Below are 17,023 nucleotides of genomic sequence, written 5' to 3' on the forward strand. Positions count from 1 at the left end.
CTCGTACAACTCGATTTTGTTCTTTCAAAATATGTGTACTCCTGTAAAAAATTGAAGAATCAAAATGGAATGGACCAGACTTTTGGATAGCTGAAATGCTAAATGATATTCAATATTATTTGATAGGATGTTATTATTGCTAGGATAGTACATATTAAGCTGTGGGTGAAATCTTACAAAGCTTATTAGCTAAAAAGAACTGACGTAAAATTATTTAGTACATATGTTGGTTTGTCTGTGGTCTTCAGTAACCGCTATATTTCAAGTTAGGTCTTTCACCAGGTTAGAGCTCCGTGAGTTCACGTACTCGTTTAGTTCAGCTGGCATAACCTCTCGAGATTACCAGTATAGGTAGGAAAAAAACGTGGATCTAAACCTATCATCAGGATCAAAATTTAAGCTAACCAATAAAAACGTAGCGGCCAGTAGCAATGCTTTATGTTTAGGTTGTACAGCTGTATCAGGGATTTGGAGAGTTGTCGCGAAGCTGACGAGATTACGATCCCAGCCATGGGCTATCCGTCCCACGATTCTCGAGGAATCTGCAGTCAGAATCTGTAATAGAAATGATTTTTTAAACAATATTGTAAAACACGGTATTGTAAAATTATCTTTTTTTTTTACTGGATAGGTAGCCGAGCAGACGGCTCATCTTTAAGTAGTTATCGAAGTCTATAGAGATATCAACGTAGATACTGCCGCATGACTGCTTCGTGGCATAAATAGACAGGATATCTCCAGCGGGATATTCCGGAACACCAGCGGAAACGCCTGGGGCAGCCTGACGGGCACCCGTACCGAGATGGCCGCCGTAAAGTCATCGACTAACACCTCGAAGACCCGTCGGTTGAGCGTACTAGGAGTGGCGACGCGAGTCTGTTTATAGTGTTGACCCGCGGAACCATTTACTCTGCTTAGGTTCTGACCCCGGCCGGTAATCGGACGTCGGGTGAGAGAGTGCAAGAGGCGCCTGCCCGAAAAAAAAGCCTGCTGATACTGTCTACCCGCACGGGCTACAATAAGCCTTTACCACAAGAACTTACCAGTAATAAAAATAAAATAACAATCAAAAAGCTTTTTATTTCATACCTTTTTTATCATGTATAAATTATTATTATTCTATTATTTTTATTTAATTACTTTATTGTTAATTGATCTGTTTTAAATTAAGATTAGCGTGAACCCCTCTGTTTCAGTTACTTTTTTTTCGTACCTAAGCTGACGGCCTTGAGAGGCCATTTCAGCGTAGCCCTAACAAGTAAGGTGAGCTCACGGGGCACAAACCTGACGACGTTGCTAACACTAACCCTAGCAAGAGCAGAGCTTCGCAGAATCTACCACCGGTTCGGAAACGCGACCCACTGGCGGCGAGAAACTGAGTGGGCTATGTCTGTGGGTTAATTTACTCGCCGAGCCCTTCGTCGCAAGTGACGGATTCGACGAGAACGATGACCGGTGCTTGAGGTACCTAGAAATAACGCTAGTGGATCGGGAGGATCCGAAATGACGGGTTTTGGGCGACATCGACTGTTTACCATTCGGTTCGAAAGATCATGTTCAGTTACCAGTAATAACGCTTCATAACGGCTAAAGTCGCATCGCTTGATACGCTATAACGGGCTTCTTATCCTTAAGTCCACGGCAATGGCAAATATACATATTATTAGTATTTTGTTAGTTAATACAATCTATTTCTGGAGAAGTTAAAAATAATGACACATCAGTTAATATGTAGCTTATATATCATTATTTTTTAACACTTTAAGGACATATTAGGGAAGACATTATTATCATATATGTATGTGGCGAAAGTATCTCACAATACAGGACCTATAAATAGCAAAGTTATTATTATTTATTTATTGCAAAAAATCTCACTTAAATAATAGACCTATTTTACAATCCATTCAATATGTACATAATATGTAATGCAATGGATTGTGACCTTTATCGTATCGTAGATAAAATTGTGGAATGTGAAAGATGATGTAAAGATTACGTTTGTTAGAAACGCACGTAACCTATATTTCATGTGAGAAAATTTTGTGAATTTCTTGACACGATTCTACTCGTATTGTATCACACAGAAATTAACAGACTTATGTACTGAATCATTTAATTAAATAATAACCAGAAACTGAAAATAAATAATTCGTTTTATTGAATTGAGTGTTATTTAAATTTTTGTTAGAAGCCATGATTTTCGGGTAGATTGAGTAGTTGAGAGATGCTCCATGCTCAATGCGTAGATGTGCGGCTTTCTGTATATGTATTGTATTAATACTGTTACGCCGGTAAGAGAAACGCCATCTATCGTCGAATAGCCGAAACAAATATCAAAAGATCTAGTGAGATCGAGAACGCTCGAAAAATACAACGTCATCTGTTGTGAAATGGCGGAAACGCATATCGAAAATACTCGACTTGTGAGGAATGTTCTCGATAATTCTAGAGATGTCGTATCGACTATAAAAGCGTTGCAGGTATGTCACGAAGGCAGTTACTAATCGGGACTACTCGAAGCGAAACAGCGAACGGATCACCTAAAGCGAAGCGGAATAAGCTAATTGAGAATTTTAAAGTGTTCTAAATACATTTATAATTTGTAGTTCGGAAGAATTTTGAAATCGTCGTGGCCTAAAGGATAAGACGTCCGGTGCATTCGTATCGATCGATGCACCGGTGTTCGTATCTCGCTGGCGGGTACCAATTTTTCTAATGAAATACGTACTCAACAAATGTTCACGATTGACTTCCACGGTGAAGGAATAACATCGTGCAGTAAAAATCAAACCCGCAAAATTATAATTTGCGTAATTAGGTACTGGTGGTAGGACCTCTTGTGAGTCCGCACGGGTAGGTACCACCGCCCCGCCTATTTCTGCCGTGAAGCAATAATGCGTTTCGGTTTGAAGGATGGGGCAGCCGTTGTGACTATACTGAGACCTTAGAACTATATCTCAAGGTGTGTGGCGCATTTACGTTGTAGATGTCTATAGGCTCCAGTAACCACTTAACACCAGGTGGGCTGTGAGCTCGTCCACACATCTAAGCAATAAAAAATAAATAAAAAAAAGAATTTTTATTTATCCCGTACCCCAGCGCGTAACAATACCAATAATGATTAGTATACCGGTATAACTTACCGTTCAAGTAAAATACATGAACCTTACACGTTTCCAGGATAGATTTCCACTATGAAGTAATAATATATTTTTTTACGTGATTACTTTGGTAAGCCGTAATTCAGGCTCACTACTCCTGCTTATTTCTATCATGAAGGCACCGTATGTTTTTAGAGGGTAGGTGATTAAAATATATACTTCAGTTTGGTTCTTAAGAAGGTTGGCCGAACTCACTTTGTGATATTTATGGACATCATTTAAAACCAGGTGGGCCCTCAGTTCGGTTGTCTATAATATTAAATAAAGATGAATTTAAAGTAAATGGATACAAATGTAAATGGAAAATAGATTATTCTTTAATCTAATAAGGGTGCGCCAACAATATTACCTAGGCCCGCTTAGATACTTATATTTTTTATTATGATCGAAGACAGTAAAAAGCAATTAACAGCAATATAATGGTTGTACTACTGGAGATATAACTCCAGGAGGGGCCGACATCAGGCAGACGCTCGGTCTTGAAAAATATGATAAATTGCTGTGCAGCATATTAAGAAGACATGCTGCGCCCCACCCACATAATGTGGGATTAGGACAAGAATAAATTTTTGTGGTATGTGGAACATTTTAATACTTTATAAACTACATATTATATGTATGTATGTGTGTGTGTGTGTGTGTGTATGTATGTATGTATGTATATACTTTTTGTAACTTAATATAAATTTCATTGCACCTACCACTATCTACTCTGCACTACCTTTGGTTGACTGGTAGAAATGCCTTAGGCATTAAGTCCGCCAATGTAAATTTTACATGAAGTGTAATAAATAAATAAATAAATAAAATTCAATTAATTAATTTACCATACCTTAAACTCGGATAACATCAAAGCACTTCTCTTCAATACGGCTGGACCTTCAATAATGAACAGGGTCTGGTCGTTGGCGTCCCTAACCCTGTACTCTGGTATCATCCATGTACAGCTTTGTTGGATACGTCCCACGTAGTCGCCTGGAGGCGTTATCACTTTCATTTCCTGAAAGACAGTTTTTTGAAGATTGACTCTTACTGACTGATTGATCTGACTGATAAAGATAACATTTCATCAAGTTAGATCGTAGTGCGAATATTAATGGAATTTCTGACTTCCAACGGTAGCTTCAGATAAAGTATGCTGTTCCTATTTCGTTACATTTAAAATTTGATTGTATACTTATATATTTTTTTAAATTTTCATCAGACGTCTAGACTTTCTCTATTTATAGGCCAAAAGTTGTTAACGTATTCCACTAAAGAATTAGCTTCAACTCACTTGCAGTCGACAAGGCCACAAACAAGATGCCCCTGCCAACCTTCGCTTCAGCACCATGGCCTCTTGCCTCGTGTTGTCATGAAGATGCATCATAAAGGCTCGACCATTCCCACAGATACATCTCTGAGTTGGACACGACACTTCGTTGCCGATGTACAAAGCTTCTCCATTCGGTACCCTCACTATGTAACGATTCTCCGATTCTATTTTTGAAGTCACTGAAAAAGCGTCAACTTTTATTTCGAAGCCAAATGATTATTAGGTTACTCTAATTAAATTCTATTTTATGACAACTTGGAAAAATCAAATCTAAGACTATTCCGGAACGATATTACCAAAGTAGTGAACTAAAGGTTTATAACATTAGCGGCACTACAGAATTCACGTATTTGTAATAGAATTCCGCCATGATTACAATTACGTTCAATAATATGGGCTAAACAAAATCTTTCTCAAAAATACTATTTTCAATCACCATCATCATCATTATCAGCCTATAGCAGTCCACTGTTGGACACAGGTTCTTCCAATTCCACGCCACTAGAGGCTCTCACATCCAGCACTCTTTTCAATGTGTCATAAAAATGTATACACTTACGATCATCAAGCTCAACGGTCTGTTGTATTAGAAGACTGGAAACTCCAATTAGAAAGTCCAATCCATGTACCGGGATGAACTGACCTCGAGGGTTGGAGCGCCAGTTGACCGTAGTCACTGGTAATTCTGCACGAGTTCCTTTAAGTTTGTTGGTAATTGTTATGTTTCGTAATGTAAAATTTTAAACTGAATACAACTTAGGTTTGAATTCAATTTAAGTTTATTAGTATAAAATAAACTATAACGTTAATTTGTGGAGGTTTGATAATCACCAGCTTCTGTATCGCAGTAGTCTTTGGGATCGACAATGTTAGAAAGAGTATTAACTAGCTTTCTGTTAAATTTTTTTAAAACAGTTCTTGCGTTTGAGTATATGTGGCTTCTTCTAGAAAATAATGGCTCTCCACAATAAATTTGTAATTTTAAATGTCAAACAGTATTTGAACACTCACCATGTGATTGCGGCTGAACGCTAATTACCAAATCAGGTCTTACGTGGGATCCATAATCTGAAATTATCTTTCCATTTTATTGTTGTCATTTTTTATGTACACGACGAAGACGGCGACACTCACGTCCTGGTATTACCCATAGACCAATGCCGTCGATGGCCGTTGATTAAATATGTCTAGAACGTTCTCATCTATTTTAGTAAGCGCACAATGAGTCACGAAATTTTTATTATAAATGTGATCGAATCTAGAACTCTTTTAAATCAGCTTGTGTGCAGCAATTTGGTTGTGCCTCTGGAATTGCTCGAGTCACTAATTGGCGGTAAACACAACACCTACAGCTTTCAATACAAATGTATGTAACTCCTAAAAAGATTTTACAAAACACTTTTTCTATTGTGTAACGAAACTAGTAAGAAATCTATCGCTATTTAAATAAATATGTTTGGTATATCCTAAATAAGGGAAATAAATTTTACACGGTACAACCTTAACAATCTTTAGTACTAAATTAATTGACTGAGTTAATCTGTTTGATTACAAAAAAGGTTTAATACCGTCTGTGGCAGCTGGATTATCGATTCCTCGATCGCCCACTCCAGTTTCACGATCAAATACTTTCAGATCCATCTATAGCAGCAGATGCGAATTCTTGTCAATTGTTTGTAAAATTTTCACAAAGATGTTGTTTGTTATGAATATGTTTTACCACTACAACATCCACGTTTTGCACTTGTTCACTTATCGAATTATCAATAAAAAGATAATTCAGCACTATCTATAGCCGCACGTCGATACTGTGTAGCGTTGAGTGCACAAACGTAATCATTAACATCGCTTCATTATCGTTCATATTTAGTGTACTTTGTTTTCTATAGACAATAAGTAGATATGTTTGTCATATTAGGTATTAAAAGAGCATCAGATTGAAACAAAATTTATTGGAAACCATTTATATTCGCGTGTATTCATTGGAAATATTATACGTTTTTTAAAAGATCGATAAAATTTATGATAGTAATTTATTTATTTTTTCATGAATTATTGAGTTACATTCATTTTCTTATGTTTACACTAACTACTTCAACTTCATTTAAATGTATTTCAATAACAATTTTATAAATATTAATTCAAACATTTCGAATATTCCTTCGTTGATTATTGTAAAATTTTCGGTCGATTATTCTCGGTAAAGGACACGTTTTTAGCCAAAAATTTTGTTCGGAAGACTTAGAGGAAAGAGTAAAACAGTTCACTCTCATAAAGATACACTTTATGAACATGACTAATGTAAATTAGTCATTAGTGTGAACCCAACTTTTATTGTCCTAGTATACAGTATAGTTAAAAGTGCCGACATAGAATTAAATGCGCTATGCGATTTTATACGTGATTACAGTTAAAACATAATGTTGAGGTGATCCAGTCCATATCCAGACGAGTAAATTGTTTAATATAAGTTTAAATAAATATAAAATATATAGAAGCCTGGGTGAATAATTCCAAATGCACCCATCGAGTTTATTGTAGTTCTCGTAACTTCCATAAAACACTGTTTCGACAGTACACGATATTTTAATACGACATTTAGACAATAAGAATAAGTTTAATATTTGTTTCGACATATTTGAATTGTGTCGAATAAAATACAATGTTAACAACGATAAATTTACTATCTCAATACATTCCACAAACACTTACAATGTCTTAAGTTCCCGCCCAACCGCATATTATAAAATCGAATTCCTATCTGAAACACAATAGCATAAAACTTGTCTAATAAAATTGTCTTACAACAATTCATATATATGACTCCTAAACTATTGATTTCATTTAAAAATTACATATAACAATCAAAGCGTGGGAGTACCGCATAAATACACACTAGCTGACTTTAATATAGAGAACAATATTGTGACTTAATTATGTATCCGTACGGGCCTATGGCTGGTTAGACTCGTACGAACATAACAAATGACGTTTGAACTCTTACGATAAATATTATACTATATTATTATGAGTTAATGGCGAAATATTAGATCTAGAAAATACTGTTTTCTATCTTCTTGCAAAATTTTCATTTTAAGATGGCGTATAAGTCATTAAGACGAAAATGCTTTTCTAATATTCCTCGTGAACGCAATGGCCTAAGCTGTTGTGATTATTTGATCTTCTCAAAACCATTATTGAATAGTCTATCGTCGAAGGGCTCTCTGCCAGCCGAGGTTTAATTTAAGGGTTGCCGGGAGACAGGGGCTTGCCTCGCATTCTCCATCCATTTCGTCGGCCAAATTGTCATGTAGTTCTCGAAGAGCCATGAGCGCAGATCTAGCTGCTCGTTGGCAGCTCGAATCTCCATCACATGCAGTGTCAGCTTCAGATATAAATACTAAGTCGCAGGTTGTAGGTGGTGCTTCGCCCTAAACATAATTTACGAATTGAGGTGAAATGTTCAATACGTGAAAGCTTAATCTTTGAGACTTGTGTTGAAGTAAACTTACGCATAAATAACAGATTTGATGTAGACTGCAAAGGGGGAGGAACAACTGGCCTCTGTCACCAGCCAGCAAGTCTACTCCACGGCATCGTTGTATAATTTTTGCTAACACAGGGCACGATCCAGATGGTCCACCTGGGTATGTAACGTATGAATTAAAAACTGAATACAAGATTTAAAAAAATATTTTTATTTCATTCTCCTTACTTTTGTTTAGACATAAAGTTGTAAAATAATTAATGAGATTACCTGTTGAGATTACCGGGACCCGATGCCTGCCGCTACCGCCCATGTATCCCTCTGAAAATTGTTCGTCGATTTTTCCATTTAAGTAATGTCCAGCGCCTTGTTCATCTTCAAAGTCATCGTTTAGCTGGTTTTTGTTTGATGCCGATATTTCATTGTCCAAAAGCTCTTTTTTTACAGCAACCCTTTTAGCTTTGCCTTCTTCAACCGGAATGGCGGATGCTGTTAGCTTCTGTGTCTGTAGGCTTTGCTTAAATTCTTTTAAGGCTTTTCTCATTTTTTCCAAGCTATAGGCTGCAGCCAAACGGGATAGCAGCTTCTCTTTCATTTCTTGTTCTTCCTTAGAATCCAGTTCTTCCCCGCCATTGGAATAGTGTAAGGCTTCATCAACAATCAAACCTTCCATGTTCCTTAGTTTCTTGTCAATGTTATCTAATTTGGAGTCGTTGTCCTTTGCAATTCTTTTATTATCATTCTTAAGCGCAATAGCTTGTGTGCGATCGATCTGTATTTCTGTTTCTTCGTTAGAATTAGGCTGAATAAAGTTTCTCTTCACTTTGTCGTGTTTGCGAAACGTTGTTAATGGATAAATGACTTCCTTATTGAACGTGTTAAAGTATTGTTTTCTTAAACGATCTTGAGTTAAATCGTTAACGAATTTTTTTGTCTTTTTGTTACGCTTATCGATACCGAAGTAGTCGGACCAATCGATAGACTTCTTTCTAACTGTAATTGGCTTTTCACTTTCTCCATCGTTATGGTCATCAGTAGAGTTGTCGGGTTCTGCTTCTTTACCGGATGTTCCAGGATGGTGCATGTTATGTCCTTGATGTTCGTGACTATCGTCATCTTGTTTCGACGAATTATCCAGTAGAGTATGGTTGTGTGGTATAGGTAATATAGGTGGTTTGGTTTCATGTAATTCTATGTTGTCACTGCTACGTTTAACTGGGTTTTTAATTATGTCCTGCTCCCCAAAAATTTTTGATAAATCTTTTATGACCCTAGGATCAGTACCGGTATTTCGAAATGCCTTCGACGTTTCTCGCTTATTTTGATTTTGGGTGAATTGTTTGTTTTGATTTCCGAAATCATACGGACCGCTGCTTCGTTTCGAGACCGGGAATCGTTTCTCTACGTTATCATAGGGATACTGATCATCATCAGCCAAATCAGACAAATTGTCGTCATCTAATGGTTGAAAAGCAATTGCGTATTCCTCAAGTAAGTCGTCCTTATCGTCATCGTCAATATTATAGCCATTATAAATGGGGTCCACAGTGACTGGTCTCTGTTTTCCCTCATCGTATTCGGTTAAAATCCTCTGATTTGTTTCTGAATTCGAACTGCGTTTCTTTTTAAAGGCAATGGGTCCCCAATTATCAGGGTATCGTTTTTTGACAACTTTATCCTTGTATAGCTTTACGACACCTTGCGGTATAGCTTCCGTATTCTTAGGGTGATTTTTGTTGTATTTGTATTTTGACCACAGTTCTCCGAGCAATAATGCGTATTCAGCATCATTCTTGTTGATATCTGAAGGATCGTTTTTGTTTTCAGCTTCTCCTTTCTCCATGAATAGATCACGTAGTTTTTCATTGCTTGGACTTTGAGCTCTTTCGCGGAATGCCGATTCCTTTTTTGAGGATGACTCAGGAAAGTTCTTCTTTCTAATCACTTTATATTCGTAAGCGCCCGGAGGTCTGTCGTTTTCATCGAGTAATTTAACCATATATTTGGAATTGGGTTCTTCATCAAGGTCTTCTATATCCATGGGGTAATCTTGATCTAAAAATAAAGGTTTTTTTGAACAAACAAAATGTCATTATAAATCTAAAACTTCTACAATAAGGCTTATATTTTACACACTAGTGATGTTCACTAATTTTTAAAATATGTTTTTCTGTGGTGATCAGAATCGCTTTACAAGACAGTATCGTTTTGCTTTACATAATTAATAAGTTGTTTTCTGATTTTTAATAAGTATCATTCGTATGTATTTGTTATACTCGATAAAAAGCATTTAGATCCAACCTTATAATATAATATGTGTGTTTTGATCTCGTCATATCCGTTTATATCCAAACGCATCCAAATATTTAATTTTCCTTGATAGTTATATCTGTTCAGATCGTATACTCGGATCGTATAGTAGAATAATAAGAAATAGACGTAAATAAGTATATCTGCTTAGATATAAATCTGTTTATACATCTGATCTGTTTATATATTGGATTTGAGCAGATCTAACTACAAATGCTTATTTCTAGGAAGACCAAATATTTGTTTTTTTATATAAACAGATTTAACGAAATCCAGACAGGTTGGGTCCAAAAAAATTTTATTGCTTAACTGCCGATTAATTAGTTTTTATTATATTATTTATATTACCTACTGTTCTAATATTTTTCATTTGAACAAATTGTAAAATAAGGGACTACATTTTTATTCTGCTATAATATTCTATGATAAAAATCACATGATTATTAACGGAGTGTAGTGTCACTAACAAAAACTCAGCTTCCATTTGACTGGTAATTAAAGAAATATTTTCCAAGTACCTAATACTAATGTTACGATAATCATTTTTCAATTTATCACTGTGTCTTAATCTTTTACCGACCTGGGTATGCTTGAGGCGGTATAAACTCATACAGGGCATCGTAGTCTGGTTCTGGTATGATAGGGCCACGTGTGCGGCCTCGCTGACGACGTTGTAAGGCTTCAAGGGCTCCCCGGAGTGAAGAACCGCCGCGCTCACTGTTGGCACACGCCACAGTGCACGCGACCAAAGCAATTATCCACGTTAAATTCATTCTTCTAATTCCTGTAAAAACTTGTTACTAAAAACCCCACATTAAAATAGCACATGCTTATTAGTGATAGTATTTAAGATCGGTTTGGAGGATTAGGAATTAGGTGGTCAGATAGCAAACGCATTACTGAACTTTTATGGTAGTATTTTTACTGTATTTTTAAATGTAGCTACAGGTATTTCTTCTTTTTTACTATCTTTGGTTTCATAGCATTTGCAAGTATGTAATTCATATAAATTAAAAGAAACTAGTCCTATCTATGTCCTATAGATTTAGCATCCCGAGAAAAGTGCTAGTTAGCCACTGTTATTACCTCGACTAAATACCTGAACACACTAAAACTCTATGGTCTTCAATTGTTCAACATCCCATCCGGTATAAAAGGCACAATCTGCGGTAGAAATTCGACGGACTCGGTAGTAATAGTTAGATAGCGCCCCTGATTGCTGGGCCGAGGGTCGTGAGATCCATTAATAGGATCATATCGAAATCTTCGGCGGATTCTACGAGTAAATGGTGCGAGCATCTGTTTGCGTTGTCTAGTGTCTATAGGCAGTGCCAAGTTATTCACATTTAAAATTTACAAATTAGCGTCAATCAAGTATATGTACATATAGTGTGATATGATGATCAATACTGAGTCAATGAGTCAAATCAATCAATCAATCAATCGTGAGCAATGATCACGAATTCATATGACAATTTTTTATTTATTAATGACTTTCGAATTATTAAACTTGAGCCATCTTGGGAATGTTTTAATGTATCCTTACTTCCTTTCCGAATTTCGTTTTTCCTAAAAGTTGTTTGAGCGAGTTTTCTTTTGAGCAAGTTTTCTTTTTCTTCAACGACCAAGTTATAACCAAGTTGAAACGCTTTGATTAGTTACGTAAATTTATAAAATAAACCACAGTTCTTTTTATGCTTTATGTTATTGCTGTCCTAGTAACATAGGATAAAATCGGATAAAAAAGACAAAACCGAAAACAAAAAAAACAGCATAACTCAAATTCATATTTCAATCTGAGCTCTTCGAAGAGAGAGAGAAAAGAGAATAAATAATACTTTATTTCACACTGAAATCTAAATCTAATCTAATATAATCTAAATCTAATATTAAGAAAAAAAATCTAATATTTAAAAAAAAAGACACGCCCGCTGAGTTTCTTGCCAGTTCTTCTCAGGACGGAGGCTAGTTTTTGTGAATTGGCGGTAGTTCTATTTGACGTTCAACAAAATTAAATGTGTACTTTCATTTATGTTGAATAAAAAAAAATTTATTTGAAACACAATTAACTTGGTTTGTTCGCAGGGACTTGATCAAAAAACTTCAAGTGTTTGTGAATAGGTGCCTACGTCAGATTTTGAAATCTTTTGGCCTAAGAAGATCACTAACAAAGAGCTGTGTTAGTGATCCCTAAGCAGACACCAATGGAGAAGGAGATCCTTACGCGGAAGTGGCATTGGATTGGTCACACTTTGAGAAAGCCCGATACCCACCTATCAAAGAGAGCACTGACCTGAAAAGTGTCTGGCAAAAGGAAGAGAGGCCACCCCAGAACAACTTGACGTCGCTCGGTGGAGCAGGAGCTAGGGGTCTTGGGCATGACGTGGGAGGAGCTAGAACAGACTGCCCAAGACCGATATAAATGGAAAAATTTGATTCGAGCCCTACACCCCAGCAGAGGGTAATAGGAAAGAATGATGATGACAATTAACATTTAAAATCAGTCAACAGATAGGTGTAATCAGGCTTAGAAGCCTCAGAAAATTTAATCAATGTCGTTTCGGGAAAGCCGTAGTATGACGTCCCATATTTCGTACAGGTCGCGGTCGGCAGGAGGTACAAAGCCCTTTTCTACGCATAAAGGTTGTAATGCGCCTTCCATTTTATGTTTTTCCCTTGAGGTATTATATTATCGAACCATAAACATTATTTAATGTTGAAGCCTCTTTATTTGCGAATTCGCTGTTAGGATTTGAGATTACCGGTTATTTATTATTTGCATCGGTTGATGAGCTCACGGCCCACCTGATCTTAACTGGTTATTGAAGCCTATAGACATTTACGATGTAAATGCCGCCACCCACCTTGAGACATGGGTTTTAAGGTCTCACTTTTAACAGTACAACGGCTGCTCCGCTCTTCAAACCGAAATGCATTACTACTTCACGGCAGAAATAGGCAGGGTGGTGGTACTTACCCGTACGGACTCTCAAAACGTCCTACCACCAGTAATTATGCAAATTATAATTTTTGCGCGTTTGATTTTTATTACACGATGTTACTCCTTCACTGAGGAAGTCAATCGTGAACATTTGTTAATTACGTATTTCATTAGAAAATTTTGTAACTGCCGGCGGGATTCGAACACCGATGCATCGCTACCTACATATGCACCGGATGTCTTATCCTTTAGGCCACGACGACTTCAAAATACATTGTTACTTACATTGTTTTAAGACAGCTATTCGAGCTCACAACCACTTCGTGCTTAGCGGCTAAGGGCTCATTGACACAAAAAGTGAATGACACTAGCCGGCAGATATTTCTGCAGCGGACAGGATAGCCGGTTTAAAATACACCCTTTACCAGTAAACGCTGGTCGAAGTGGGCTGGTAGGAAATAATTCTGCTACCCATTCTCTGTTGCCTTTGCTGCCTCTGCGATCCCCGTAGGAAAAATAGGGTTGTGCTTTTCTAGGTGAATACCGCAAAGCTCAGATACCTTCAGTTTTTCATTGAGTTTATTGAAGCCTGTCTGTTTTGAATTAAAACAGATTTCATTAAAAGATAACGCAGTTTATGACACCCACGAGAGTAGCGGCTTTCGTTGTTCTAAATGAATGAAATTTATTTTCGAACTGTTGTTGAAATTTTAGAAACAGTTTATTCATAAAGTGTCTATTGGGAAATAACGTAAGCTGAAACTGATAGAAAACTATAAAAAGAAAACTTCTACGGTTGTGTATCTATACTAATATATAAATCTACAGTGGTTTTTACGGATGTTCCGTTATAACTACTAAACCATGCATCCGATTAATTTGAAACTTGGTATCCATGTAGAAACTACATGTACTTCATGGATAGGCTACTATTTATATGAGTGTTGGACTCCCTAATAATAACGAAAATAAATAATAATGTTAATTTTAAATGCCCAGCCAAGCGGGCGAATGTTGCAAGTATTAATATACAATGATTACTTCATTGACGATGTCACTATTGCATACTTATTGACACAAGGTTCGTTTTTTTTACGAATTCAAAATGTTAGTTTGTAACTTTTCCACAAATAAATCCTAGTCTAGTAATTGAAGCCACGGATAGATTTAACGGCAGCAATAGAGAACAAGATAACTTTTTATTTATTGCTGCACACCCTTCCGCAGTCGATTGCGATTTCCTTACGTGTGATGATGACATCATTCCCCATCCCATCTGACAACACAATATAACTTAGAACACAATAAATTGCGGGCTAATCATAGATTATACGAGTCGACTATTATCAAAGCCGGCAATGTGACTTTTGGACAATTATTGGTAAATCAGAATAACGAATTATTGACTTTGTATTCCATTGGCAGTCACAAAACTCTTCTGAACGACATCTTAGATAAATAACAGGTTAAGTATTAACCTTTATTTAATGTAGGTTTTGAACCGTATTCTTTGAAGGAGACGATTATATTCAAATCAATCTGTATTGACATATCAATAAATTTTTTTTTGTCCAAATGCACAGATCGCCACCTTTGATAATAGACGACTCATACACTCATTTACAACGATTATAATACTGCTTATAACGTTGTACTTTAGGCAGGATCGCAGAAAAGTTATACGGAAGGGGTTTGGAAAACCAGTATGGACCTGAATTTTTCCCACAATCAGTAAAATTAAGTTCAAAAGAGGCATTAAGGTCAAGAATTGCGGATTGAGATGACAAATGAGTATTGAATGCTTTCAGAATTCCATAATGGTAGCTTCACTTTCCGCATCATCAAATTTGTCCATTCACACATCTAGGCTAACTAGCTCAGTGAAGTACTTGGACTAAAGTAAATTTAAAATTATGCTTTGTTTTGCATGGCCTCAAAAGTATACCTTAAATACAGCGAATCAGTAAAAACAAATAATCATTATAGTGTAAGCAAATTGAATAATGAACTGTCTGCTTCCACCATACCATGTTTTACTGGTGTATTGATGTATGTATTTGATGTTGAAAATTAACTCAAATGTACTGATAATTGAAAGCGTGGGAGGCAATTCTAAAAGTTTAATGAAGCCATCAACGGCACATATTGTGTACAACTTGCAAATTCTTTTAGAATAATTTTGAAGAATACTTGGCTCTGTATTAGAACTATATAGAGGATGACTATTTTACACATATTTAACATTAATAATAAATATGCATGAGAAATCATATGCATGAGAAATCTGTTTTAGAAATACCTCCGTGTATATGTCTATTTAATAATAATATGAATTTGAATTTCCGAAAATGTGTCTAAATGTTATATCTCCAATACAGGCAGAAAAATCTCCAGCACTCCTGATTGTTTGAGGTTATTGTTGGCAAAGTCTATGAGAGTCACGCGTTTTTTTCAAATTATACGTGATAATGTTTCAAAAACAATTATTTTATTTACTCTATGAATAAAGAATTACTTGAACTCGAAGAAAGAACGCATCTGTGTCAGCTAGAATGAGCGGTATTCTGTATGCAGATGTTACGGGTAATCATTACTTACTGTTGTTCATAAGCACAGGTCAGGCAAGAAACAGGCAATCCACAGCAAGTTTAAGGTCACAAACAATAATTATTAACATTTTGTGTATTGTAATTTAGTATCAGAAGCGATTTAATTGAATAACACATATATTTTTTTAAATATAATTTGTATGACTCACCTCAATACATTTCCACAACAAACACCAGAGACTGAATATGAAGCGTCTGCACCCACCGGTTCTTGAATAACAACTGTGCTGCCTAGACTGGGGGTAAACTGCGCAGGGGATGGTGCGCGACGTCTCCTATCCTAAGTTTAAAGGTACAGAAAGATCGTCCCGAGAACCTGTTGGCTACAGAACCTTATATATGAATGGTCGGTGGCTGGTAGTTTGCTGGTGTTAGGCGGGCGGCGGCAGGCGACGGCGCGCGGGGCGAGGTTATATAACGACCGCGATCGATACAACAAGAGTGGGGTCTATAACTGAGCTACACACATACTGCTCTAGGTTTCATTGGAAAACTATATTTGTGTAAATTAAAACCACTTTTTGTTTTATTGATTATGTAATAATATATACTAGTGGTCCCGCAGTAGTCGAAATTCGACTATAATTAATTGAAATTATAAGTTTCAACATTATTATGGTCCTATTGTTACAGATTTCGCCAAGACTACACTATAGACAAATACTCGTAATATTAAAGATAAACAATACAAATCTATTCTCAATTTGACTACAGACTTTAAACACTAACAAATGTTTGACAATAAACAAAGAGTATATATACATGTGTGTGTGTCAAATACATGGTAGTGTGTGTAATGTTTTCTTTATTGATTTAATGTATCCTTTACGGATTATTTTAAAAAAATATTAGCAATTGTAACCCTGGAAAAATTACTCTCAGTTTTAAAAGAGCAACTGTTCTATTCCTTACATGGGTTTCAATGCGATCATAATATTTTGGTATTCAGTACTTAATTTTCTCTTACATCATACGATTTGATGAAACGATAGCTTCGATTTTCCAATTTATAACCATATGTCAACCAATGACGGTTAATAATCATTTGCGTGTTATCATGCTTTCTATTTATAATTTATTGATACAATAAATATTAGTATACCAAATATATCATGCCACATATTCCACTAACCGACTCCGTTTTCTATTGCATCACAAATAGTTATATCGATCTGTTTCGTAGCTGTTTCAAGAAAT

The 17,023-nt window shown here is 36.1% G+C and overlaps 1 protein-coding gene across 1 annotated transcript; it reads right to left on the minus strand.

Annotated features, from left to right (window-relative positions):
- Positions 1 to 14: 14 nt before the first annotated feature.
- Positions 15 to 16,220, minus strand: LOC101743232 (uncharacterized). Its single transcript, XM_004930197.5, has 10 exons — positions 15,976 to 16,220; positions 10,857 to 11,060; positions 8,237 to 10,021; positions 7,992 to 8,122; positions 7,694 to 7,910; positions 5,491 to 5,547; positions 5,039 to 5,176; positions 4,441 to 4,658; positions 3,997 to 4,164; positions 15 to 555 (listed from the first exon to the last, which is right to left on the minus strand). Exons 2-10 carry the CDS (start codon positions 11,047 to 11,049, stop codon positions 340 to 342), a joined length of 3,123 nt encoding a protein of 1,040 aa, XP_004930254.2. The 5' UTR covers positions 11,050 to 11,060; positions 15,976 to 16,220; the 3' UTR covers positions 15 to 339.
- Positions 16,221 to 17,023: the final 803 nt, after the last annotated feature.

Source organism: Bombyx mori, chromosome 5 (genome assembly GCF_030269925.1).
Source record: "Bombyx mori chromosome 5, ASM3026992v2".
Classification (NCBI taxonomy): domain Eukaryota; kingdom Metazoa; phylum Arthropoda; class Insecta; order Lepidoptera; family Bombycidae; genus Bombyx; species Bombyx mori.